At 38.4% G+C, this 12,500-nt stretch overlaps 2 protein-coding genes across 2 annotated transcripts in view; one reads left to right on the top strand and one right to left on the bottom strand.

Annotated features, from left to right (window-relative positions):
- Positions 1-2,728, top strand: part of has3 (hyaluronan synthase 3) — a 10,809-nt gene extending 8,081 nt beyond the window's left edge. Inside the window, exons 3-4 of the mRNA XM_062035351.1 lie at positions 1,628-1,729; positions 1,799-2,728. Of these exons, the coding sequence (XP_061891335.1) occupies positions 1,628-1,729; positions 1,799-2,728 (1,032 nt within the window). The remainder of the gene's footprint in view (positions 1-1,627; positions 1,730-1,798) is intronic.
- Positions 2,729-8,287: 5,559 nt separating this feature from the next.
- Positions 8,288-12,500, bottom strand: part of tmem170a (transmembrane protein 170A) — a 14,642-nt gene continuing 10,429 nt past the window's right edge. The window contains exon 3 of the mRNA XM_062036162.1: positions 8,288-10,127. Within this exon, the coding sequence (XP_061892146.1) occupies positions 9,997-10,127 (131 nt within the window). The 3' untranslated portion in view covers positions 8,288-9,996. The remainder of the gene's footprint in view (positions 10,128-12,500) is intronic.

The raw sequence follows: 12,500 nt of genomic DNA on the forward strand, positions 1-12,500 counted from the left end.
ATTTAATAAAAAAAACGTTATTATGGTCTTACCTTTACTTATAAATGAAGTTCATGCGCCGCTGTTGTGCTGGATTAATGCACCCCCGTCGTAGAATGCACCCCCTGACGGGAGTGTTATATCAACTAAAGCCCACACTTAAACTTTCCACGTGCAAGATTGAATCTATTTTAAAAAGTTATTTAATAAGAACCCAAAAAGTGCAAAAACAATAATGTTCGTGTTGGAGGAGTTGTGAATGAATGAAATATGAAATCCGTGCTGCAGTCTGCAGGTGTACCTAATGTTGTGGCCCTGCGGTCATTCACAACTCCTCCAACACGAACATTATTGTTTTTGCACTTTTTGGCTTCTTATTAAATAACTTTTTTAAATAGATTCAATAGTGCACGTGGAAAGTTTAAGTGTGGGCTTTAGTTGATATGACACTCCCGTCAGGGGGTGCATTCTACGGCGGGGGTGCATTCTCTACCACCAGGAGACGGGATTACTGCAAGCCTCAGCCAATGCGTCTTCGCAGCCGTTTTATGATTGGTCAGCACAAGAAATACTTACACACATACAGTTGTTGACAAAATACACTGTACATTATATACCTCAGCTAACTAAACTATGAAAATGTATAATATAATTCATATAGCAATACGGTCTCACTGCACAGCAGGCCAGCAGTTAGCCGAGTCCGCAATCCATGGTGAGGCACAACTCAGTGACGTGCCTCAACTGGCTGCTGATCACAGCAAGTCTCTTCTCAGTATTTGAACGGCAAATGTGAAAATTTAGCGATTTTGAATAAAAATAATCTAAAACTGGTGAAGTTAAATGGAAAATAACTTTATAGTATAATCACTGGATACATATAACAATGTAATTAATTTTTTTTCTTTTTACATTTTTTTTCTTTCCATGATGGCACGTGAGGCCCCGCCTCACCTGCCTCCAGTGACTGCACGTCACTGATATATATATATATATATATATATATATATATATATATATATATATATATATATATATATATATATATATATATATATATATATATATATATATATATATATATATATATATATATATATATATATATATATATATATATATATGTATGTGTGGGAAAAAAAAAAAAACATATTCAATAACATGGCAAATTCTTGCATCCAGCACACCTTACAACAGTGGTAACAAAAGATGCAACCTATGCTTAAAAGAGAAACTGTTTATCATATACCGTCCAGAGTTGTCATCCCTCAACAAACGCAGCGAAATTGTATCAGCATGCCGTCACAGAAGGAAACACCTCCTAGGCAACACATGAGCCAATCACCACGCCCCCACGCCTGCCTGTACCCACCCGCTCTGTGCCCTATATAAACCATGGTATGTGAATGCTTCCATTAAAATCTCCTGAGGATTGAGGAAAACCCTCATGAAACAGGCCTGTAGAGATGAAATAGTCTTGTGATTTTTTTTTCCCACACATACATATTACGCTCTACCACGGTATCGAGCACTATTTTTTGGATAATCTAATTAAGACATGACACGAGTCAAAAAGTTTGGGGACCCCTGCTTTAGTAGATGGGACTGTGAGGGCTTCATTAACTTGTGCTTGTTTTGTTCTTCCTAGGTGTGTGACTCAGACACCGTTCTAGATCCAGCATGTACCATAGAGATGCTGAAGATCCTTGAGGAGGACCTACGAGTGGGAGGGGTTGGTGGAGATGTGCAGGTAGAACATCAACCAAAGCTCATGACTAAAATGTCGTATTGGTAACAGATGAACAATTATTTCTACCAGATCCTCAACAAGTACGACTCATGGATCTCCTTCCTGAGCAGCGTCCGCTACTGGATGGCCTTCAACATCGAGCGAGCCTGCCAGTCCTACTTTGGATGCGTCCAGTGTATCAGCGGTCCTCTGGGGATGTACAGGAACTCCCTTCTCCAGAGTTTCCTGGAGGCCTGGTACCATCAGACTTTCCTGGGCTCCAAGTGCAGCTTTGGCGATGACCGCCACCTGACCAACCGCGTGCTGAGCTTCGGCTACAAGACAAAGTACACGGCACGGTCGCAGTGCCAGACCGAAACGCCGACCGAGTACTTGCGCTGGCTGAACCAGCAGACGCGCTGGAGTAAGTCCTACTTCCGCGAGTGGCTCTACAACGCTCTGTGGTTCCACAAGCACAGCCTATGGATGACCTACGAGTCGGTGGTCACCGGATTCTTCCCTTTCTTCCTGGTAGCCACGGTCATCCATCTTTTCTACCGTGGAAGGCTGTGGAACATCTTGCTCTTCTTGCTGACCGTCCAGCTGGTGGGGATGCTGAAGGCAACCTACGCCTGTTTCCTGCGCGGTAGCCTGATCATGATCTTCATGTCGCTTTACTCTCTGCTCTACATGTCCAGCTTGCTCCCCGCTAAAATATTCGCCTTGCTCACCATCAACAAAGCCGGGTGGGGCACTTCCGGTCGAAGGAAGATCGTCGTCAACCTAATCGGCGCCGTTCCTGTCACGGTGTGGACGCTGGTGCTGCTCGGAGGCGTGGCGTACACCGTTTACTGTGAAGCACAGCAGCCGTTGAGCGAATCCGAAAAGGCCTTGTTGATAGCGGGGACGATACTGTACGCCTGCTACTGGCTCATTTTGCTGGTGCTCTACCTCGCAATTGTCGCCAAACGATGCACCAAGAGAGAGGAACAGTATCACCTGCCGTACGTGGAGGCATAAAAGGGCTTCGTGTCGGCAGCCAACCGCTGTTCCACTCTTGCACCTTTGTAAACTGCGAAGGAGATGCAGTCACATCTGGATTGCAGGTGCCAAAAAGTGAGGATGTGAAATCCCAGCAGCAGGGATAACTGGATCCATGAAGCTTGATGTCGTGATCAAACATGGTAAACATCATGTCGTCCTTGTGTACAGGTTAGCACGCAACCACAACCAAAGGGTCCGGTGTGGTGCTGGTGACGTTGCACCTACAGCAGGGAATAAATCCGATGCAACAAAGGTTTTTAGGTTAGATAGTCATTTTAATGACGTTTACAGTAGATCCTCGCATAGTCGCATTTCTTTTTTTCTCCTTTAAATTGTAAACAATTGGTTGTCGGGTTTTTTACCGTAACTTAGATAGCATGTGGTATGATGGCGCTCTCTACAGGGAAAAAAAAGAGTGCAACAACTCACTCGCCTTTGACAAGACTGCACGTTTTGTAATTACAATACTGTGTGCCTGGGATTGTTTGATGATGTCTAAAATTGAATTCAAAATGTGTTTAATAATAACATGGTATACTGCATAATAGGCTTTAAAGTTGTAAAACTAGCTACTTTTTAGTTTTTTTTTTAGGGTGTGTCCATTTGGCGTGGTTATTCGCCATTCGCCTGGGGTCTTGTAACGTACGAAACCCCTGTAAATAGCATGGAATTACTGCAGGGAAAAAATGCAATTTTTCCTAAACATTTCTGACATGTAACATGTAAGAATAAGGCGATGGAGTTGGTGGCGGGATTGTCATATGAAAGCATTGTTGATTTATTTAAGGCAGGGTTGTCAAACTAATTTTAGATTGGGGGCCACATGGAGAAAAATCTACCCCCAAGTGGGCTTGACTGGTAAAATCACGGCACGATAACTTAAAAATAAAGACAATTTCAGATTGTTTTCTTTGTCTAAAAATAGAACAAGCACATTCTGAAAATGTACAAATTATAATTGTTGTTGGGTTTTTTTTACACTTTAATAGTATCTTTGTTGTTATTTATATTTTCTGAAAAAATTCTGTGATAATGTTCATCAGTCAACTCATTGGTGTTAATTTTCAAACTATTAAGATAAAAAAAATGATATCAATCAAATTACAGTATGTTATTGATGTAGTTTGATCATTTTCCTCGACTGACGTATGTAGCATCATCTACAAAGATACAAATAATTGCTATTGCGACATCCAGTGGACACATTTAGAACAGATGTTTCTTTCATTCAAAAATGTATGATGAGGGTGAGTCCATAATGCTGACTGAATGATTGTGGGAGTGTGTTTGATTTAATGTGATAAATTGCATTGGTCCGCCATGACCAGTTCGGCAATTTCACGTGACAAGGCTAAATTTATTGGGTGAAATTTGTGAACCCGAAAAAATCTATTGATTAGCCTTAGCATGGCATAAAGCGCAGGATTCAAAGTGTGGGGAAAAAGTAGTTGTTTATATTCAGGAAATTACAGTATATGAACTTTAATGTACAATCGCCATATGTATTTGATTCTTTTTTTATGTACAAATTGATTGATAACTTACTTTGAAGTCATAAGTCAGGTATTTATTGTTATTTTAATTAAGTGTTAAATGTTTAAGTGTTTTCTTAGTATGTTTTTTTGCATGATCAGATCATATTAAAGTTTAAAAGACTTTAATATGTCAAAATTAAAAGAACAAATACAACATTTTGAACATGGTGTAAGAAAGATGAAGTGCTGTATTTTTTTTCTCAGCGCTTACATCTCTAGATCAACTTCTGATTTACAGCTAAAATACACTCAATTACAAAATAAGAATTCACTTGAAATCAGCATTTGTGAGGTTTGGATCATTTTGGGCGAGCTTCAAGTACACCAGATTATTGGGATTACCGTACCTATGATTACATATGACTATACAGGCCTATGAGACAAAAATGAACCAAAAATAGATGCCATATTCAAAGACTGCACAGGCCAGGTTTTGTCCAGTATGTCTGGGTGAACTTTCATCAGGTAGCATGTTGATGCTATAATGTGAGAATAAAAAATGTAACAGATTATCTCCAAAAATGCAACACTGTTTTTCTGTGCCATCAATCTTGGCCTTTTATAGGAACAATCGGTTGCATTTCTAAATTGAAGTGATTCAGATCTTTTCATATATGTATGTGCAATTGTGGTGTCTATCCAAAGGATTATGTATCATCTTTTTAAAAGGTAACATTTTAGCACTGTTCTCATAATCAATTACATTTTCAATAAATGTGGAAAAAAATATTAATCGAGCATCAATTTATCAATTCCAGTGACAGCAGTTCAGGACTAAAGATACTATCTTTCAAGTGAGATGCTTGGCACACTTTTTTTCTGGGTCAAGCAAGCAAAAGGAACATGAAAGTTCAAAGAAACAAAGAGAAGTTTTAAGCACTGCTGTTTGATGATAAAAGTCACAAATATTAATGTTAAACACGCAGCGTGAAATTTTATTCTGAGACATGGTAAAGGGGTAGGACCTATAAGATCTATGATGGGCCGTTAGGGACATTATTCAGAAATATACACTACTGAAATGCTCTTACATAAACAACTAAAATGTTTTTTTCTCTCACTACACTACTGAAACACTCTCATACACACTACTGAAATGTTTTTCTCTCACATGCACGAGTGAAAAGCCCTCATACATACAAGTGACATCCTTTCAAACATACTACTGAAATTGTTTTCTCTCACATGCACTAGTGAAAAGCTCTCATACGTACAAGTGAAATCCTTTTGCAATTCTACTGAAATGTTTTTCTCTCACACGCACTAGTGAAAAGCTCTCACACATACAAGTGAAATTCTTTCACGCATACGACTGAAAATGTTTTCTCTCACACGCACTAGTGAAAAGCTCTCTCACACACAAGTGAAATCATTTTACACATACTAGTGAAAAATAATTCCAGGTGTGTGTGTGTGAGAGGTTTTCAGTAGTGTATGAGAGTGTTTCAGTAGTGTGTGTGAGAAAAAAAAAATCAATAGTGTTAATGAGAGTGTTTCAGTAGTGTGCGTGAGAGAAAAACATTTCAGTAGTGTGTAAGAGAGTGTTTCAGTAGTGTGTGTGAGAGAACAATATTTCAGTAGTGTCTATGAGAGTGTTTCAGTAGTGTGTATGAGAGTGTTTCAGTAGTGTGTGTGAGAGTATTTCAGTAGTGTGTCAGAGAAAAAAACATTTCAGTAGTATGTACTAGAGTGTTTCAGTAGTGTGTGTGAGAGAAAAACATTTCAGTAGTGTGTAAGAGAGTGTTTCAGTAGTGTGTGTGAGAGAACAATATTTCAGTAGTGTCTATAAGAGTGTTTCAGTAGTGTGTATGAGAGTGTTTCAGTAGTGTGTGTGAGAGTATTTCAGTAGTGTGTCAGAGAAAAAAACATTTCAGTAGTATGTACTAGAGTGTTTCAGTAGTGTGTGTGAGAGAAAAAACATTTAAGTTGTTTATGTGAGAGCATTTCAGTAGTGTATGTAAAAGGTAATGCCCCTAACGGCCCCTCATAAAGACCTCCTTCTTCCTACTTATTTTCAGACATGTTGAATCGTACACATGTAATCATGTGAATGTATCTTGTTGTTGCATGTCCCAAACAAATCAACCATGACCATGAAGAAAGCATACACAAGCTGATAGTGAAGATTATGGAGAATGATTTGTGAAAACGGCGGCCGGCTCTACGTAGGGGCAAAAGAGGGCAAAGCCCCCTCAAATAAGTGCAGTCCCCCCTCAAATCAAAATGTTTAAAGTTGAGAAAGTGCATTTTAATATACCCACAAAATGTATACAGTATATGTCCATCACCTGTGTCAGGCTCCAGGAGTCCGCATGCACTCAGTAAACCAGTGTCGAAGAATTAAAAACGAGACGAAAAGTACAAATAAATTCCATTCATATTTAATTTAGTCTTCTAAATGGGTGGGATATATTCCATCACAGTCTTTCAATAGTGTACAATATGAGAGAGGGTGGGGGTTAGTGACAAAGGTGGGCCAATCAGATGCTTTTCCTTCTGAGATGAGGAAGTTCAAGTTGAATTTCTCATCAATAGCGCCAAAACAAAAAGGTGTGGACTTAACATGTTTTACATGGTAACATGTGAACAACTTGGAGAAAGTGAAAAGGACACATTTTTATTTTTGAGGATTTATTTATATGATGCCATCAGCAGGCGAGCCATCGATTGTAAATTAAAGCTGTGTGTATTCAGGTGTTCTGTATAAAATGAGCTGTTTTGTCAAAAAGATCTATCAGTTGCTATTCCTGTTTAAACGGTGACGAAAACAAATATGTAGGATACAATTATTTGCGTCAATATGGACTTCCTCACGCTGCAAGTGTCTACATGCTTACTGCTCAGAGGACACAATGAAATAAATATATTTAAAAGAACAGGGGGAACTGTTGACTCCCTGTTAGTTGGTACAGTAAAACACAAGTTGAAAAAAGAAAACATGTCTAGAGTGTGGGCAGTGCTTTTAAGTTTTCCGTCTAAATGAGTGGAGAATGCAGAAACTTTGAGGCATGATGCAGCTGACCTGATGATAAACTAGTTTGAGAAGAATGTTTATGTTTTATTCATAAGACTACTGTACTTTTCAGTTTTGTAAATATTGACTATTGTGTGTAAAGTCCTACTTGAGGTTAAATTATGTTTAGGAATGAGGCCATTCAATTAAGATAAATGTTGTGATGGTTGAAAAATGTGGATGAAGGATTTTTTTATTTGATTTATTTGACTTAAAATGTGTAGTTTCCCTCCTGAGAGATCGCCACATTAATGTTGTTAAGAGCTACCAGCAGGAGCTTAGTCCTCAGGTAGGACACCCAAGTTGTACAGGTGTGAAGGTAGAGGCCTAAAAAAGCGCAATCCTCTTCTCCAGGTTGGAGTTGGACATGTAGGTCCTGATTTACTAAAGGTTTGCGTGTACTAAAACACGTAAAAACCTGATAGCACACGCAAAGTTGACCTACTAAAGTGCAAAGTGGATTGTGTCTCTTTAGTGAGCAGAAAAAGGCATGCCATCCATTTTGCGTCTGTCTTCATTAATATGCAAAATATACGCTGATCATCCAAACGCCCACAATACTGGGGTGAGAAAATGCAAATATAATTATTGAGCACACGCAATGTGATTTATCAACACTTATCACCATTTTGCGAGCACTATTTTGTGTTTTAGTTAGTAACTGCATACTGACAGTTCCACAGACGGCTGCAGGATCAGTGCTCGCGCTGCAAACAGACGATGGACAGATGAGAATCCTCCGCCATACGTGTGTGTCTAAGTTTTGCATGGTCAGAAAAAAAACATTAGACATATCGTCTATTCAGCAACATCATTAATTTTATAGCTGCTAGAGGACTTAAGGGGCTGATTAAAACAAGTTCAATTCATGGATTTTGGTGTCCTTTAGTATTTTTTGGCTGGGTAGTGGGAAGTGTGGGCTTCTCTGCTTAGGCTGCTGCCCCCGTGACCTGACCTTGGATAAGCGGAAGAAGATGGATGGATGGATGGATGTTACAACACTTTTATTTTCTTACAAGACATTAATTAATTTCAAAACAATAAATCTTAATTGAAGACTTTAATTACATGTAGTGACGATGAAGCAGTGTACTAATCATACATATAAAGACTGCTCAAAATAAAACTGGCTCCATAAAATGCATCTTTAAACTCAAATCATAAAAAAAAAAAAAAACTGAAGAGCAATTTGAATTGTCCTGCTTCACTAAGAACATCAATTATATACTTTTTGTTCTTGTCAAATGGTGTAGCCCAGGGGTGTCCAAAAGGGCCGCAAAATTCAGTAAAATTGAAGGACGCTGTGAGCCGCTTTCATACATTCTGTACATGGAAGTAAAAAAATAAGTTAACTCCTGCAATTCTTCGAAAAACTCGTGCATGAATCGCATACAGTGCATCTGGAAAGTATTCAAAATGCTTCGCTCTTTCCTAATTTTGTCATGTTACAGCTTTATTCCAAAATGGAATATATTTAAGTTAAAGTTAAAGTACCACCCATTTTGTCCTCAAAATTCTACACACAATACCCTATAATGACAATGTAAAAATGTTCTTTTTTATAAATAAAAATTGTATTAAAACAAAACTAAAAATTATAGTATTCACAGCCTTTGCCAAATACTTTGTTGATGCACCTTTGGCAGCAATTACTGCCTGAAGCCTTTTTGAATACGATGCCACAAGGAAGGCACACCTATCTCTTTGCAGCACCTCTCATGCTCCATCAAGTTGGATGGGAAGCGTTGTTTTTTTAATCCAGAGTGTTTTAGTTTATTATTTTTAATACATTTTAATAAATACTTTCCGGATGACTTTACAATGAATCCGGAAAGTTTGGACCTTTTCCACATTTTGTTATGTTACAGCCTTATTCCAAAATGAAATAAATTCATTTTTGTACTCAACATATAGCTGTGAATACTTAAGTAAATGTGATTTCTTAGTATTTCTTTTTAACAAATTTGCAAAAATTTCTAAAAAAAACAACTTCACACTGTCAAAATGGGGTATTGTGTGTAGAATTTTGAGGACAAAAATGTATTTATTCCATTTTGGAATTAGGCTGCAAGTGTGGAAAAATTCAAGCGCTGTGGATACTTTGCGGGAGCACTGCGGACTAATCACTTGTAAAAATGTATTGTTTGACAGCATTACTAATAACATCTCGAGAATTAATTCATTTAATTTTATTGATCCGCAGAGGGTAGATAAAAAAACAAGCTGTGGGCCGAAATTGGACCCTGGGTAGCACTTTGGACACACCTGTTGCAGGCTCCTAGAATAAAAATAGGGATTAAGATCAATAAAGCGACACAGCACCAGCCAAGTTACTCGATTCCATTTCTCTGACTAGTGCAGCTTGGCAAGCATCAACAGACCAAGCAACAATATCTCAAACTAAGTTGAATTGTTTGAATGACTTTCCAACTTCTGTATGCCATGTTTTCCTCTTCAGTCCGTTGGGCCTCACCAGGTCCACTCAAAGCCGCCGCTTTCCAGTTTCTTATTTTTTGTTTTGTGCTGCTTCAAGGGGCAAAACAAGCAGGACCAGATCCTACATTTTGGATGTGAGTTTGCTCTACAGTGATGTTTTAGCAGGAGAAACTCCACACACAGCATGTAATGATGGTCTTAAAATTGCCCGACCAGCAGAAAAGTGGGATTCCAATCACAGCCAAGCAGCTCCAGCGCTGCTAAAGGGTGGCAAGCACCCGGAGGAAGGAAATGAGCAGGATGAAGAAGGACTGTCCCACACCAAACACCAGCGCCTCCAGAGACATCATCCTCTTCCCTGCTGCCTTGTAAACTCCTGCAATGGCTGCACCTTACCCAAAAAAAAAAGATAAAACACATTTTAGGGTTTTATATTATTTTAGCGGATCAACAACAGGAAAACATACTACACATTGTGCTGCTAATCTCCTCGTTTTTAAAAATATTTCACTTTTCCTCCCTTTTTGATCACCTCTCAAGGAACGCTGAAGAAACATTTATCCTTTTCCTGATTTGAACAGTTCGTACAGCCAAAAACAACACAAGCAAAGGACCTTTTTTTCTTTGAGAAAGGCAAAATGGCTCCAGGTACCCATTGAAAACAGAGCTGGCTTGACCATCACCAGTATTCATTGGGCGTCTGTAACATCCCAGCAATATAATACTTGCCAAAGAGCCTCAGAAGTGTAGTAAGAAAACAAGATATAACAACTGGACAGCACAGTTATCATAATCAGCTCATTTTTAAATGTTAGAAAGAAAATTGTTTTATTAATTTATTTATGTACACACACAAAAGTACTGAAAATTGGTACTGTTGAGTACTGGCATCCATTCCCAGGTACCAGAAATTGGTAGTATATTGGTTCAAATGTGAAAGGTACCCATCCCTACTCTTGTTTGTGACTAAATTTGGCTGATTTATAGGCCTTTCATACAGTTTGTCTCTAAACAGCTTCCACCTCGACACGATGCTTTTTGTTACCATTATGTACGGATATTTGACATATCTTTTTGGCCAAACTGGTACATTAGAAAACAAAAATTCAATAGAGTTGAGGAAAGGACATTCCAGAAGCGTAATGTCAGCCTGTTTTATCTATTCCATCTTAACATTTCAAGCAAGTTTGGTTGAAAAACACGGCCGCCATCAAGCAAAACATCTATATTGCGGGAATTAGCAAATAATTGTCCATAAGTCATTGACCATTTTTCCTATGATTACCGTATTTTTCGGGTTATAAATCGCTCTGGAGTATAAGTCGCACCGGCCGAAAATGCATAATAAAGAAGGAAAAAAAACATATATAAGTCGCATTTCTGGGGGAAATTTATTTGATAAAATCCAACACCAAGAATAGACATTTGAAAGGCAATTTAAAATAAATAAAGAATAGTGAACAACAGGCTGAATAAGTATATGTTATATGAGGCATAAATAACCAACTGAGAACATGCCTGGTATGTTAACGTAACATATTATGGTAAGAGTCATTCAAATAACTATAACATATAGAACATGCTATACGTTTACCAAACAATCTCCTAATCGCTAAATCCCATGAAATCTTCTTCCTCTGTGTCGCTTCTAAACAACTCTGCCAACTCCAAAGATAGACAAGATATTTTACGGTAATGTGTTAATAATTTCACACATAAATCCCTCAGAGTATAAATCGCACCCCCGGCCAAACTATGAAAAAAACTGTGATTCATAATCCGAAAAATACGGTATATCTGGATTATTACTAGCATCTCTTCTAAAAACATATTGAGCACAAACTATAGCACCCATGCCATTTACAGTCATGTGAAAACATTACAAACCATGAGGTGTCATCCTTTTTTTTTGGAACATTTTAACTGTTTTAACTACCATTCACATGGCTCAATACTACTATATTTATGGTGAGTTGTGGCATAAAACAGTGTATGACTGCACACCCCACCTGCTAACTAGTATGTACTAGTATGCAGAGTAGTATGATCTTTGCTCTGCTTACTGGTAATCTAGTTATTTATTGTCAATACATAGCAGCTAAAATAACAATTCAAACAATTTCTGTAAAAAAAAAAAAAAAAAAAAAAACGTATCTCATAACCTTTCATTAAGTAATTTCACTATGCCATAAAGTAGCAGCACGCTGTAAACTAGACTCCAAATCTACAGTTTAGGGCTGCAACTAACGATTAATTTGATAATTGATTAATCTGTCGATTATTACTTCGATTAATAATCGGATAAAAGAGACAAACTACATTTCTATACGGAGCCCCTAAAGCAGGGGTCTCAAACACGCGGCCCGCGGGCCAATTGTGGCCCGGGAGACGTTATTTTGCGGCCCCCACCTTAATATGAAAGTTTAATGTTAGTGCGGCCCGCGAGTTTTAAATGAATGGCGCTTGACAGCGTTGTGTGCGGAGCTGAAGAAATCTACCAATCACGTTGTGGTATGAGGCTCTCGACAATATCGAGGGCGTGCCGTGATGGCACTGTCATCAGTGTCCTCTAGAATCTGTCACCGCATCATCTTTTTCTCCATACTAACAGCGTGCCAGCCCAGACACATGTTGTATGAGGCTTCCAGAGACACACGCAGGTTATTGCAAGACATACTTGAGGAACAGCCATACATTTCACACTGAGGGTGGTCATATTTTATTTTATTTATATTTTAACACTGTTACAAATATGCGCCACACT

The sequence above is a fragment of the Entelurus aequoreus genome, linkage group LG24, assembly GCF_033978785.1.
Source record: "Entelurus aequoreus isolate RoL-2023_Sb linkage group LG24, RoL_Eaeq_v1.1, whole genome shotgun sequence".
Taxonomy (NCBI): Eukaryota; Metazoa; Chordata; class Actinopteri; order Syngnathiformes; family Syngnathidae; genus Entelurus; species Entelurus aequoreus.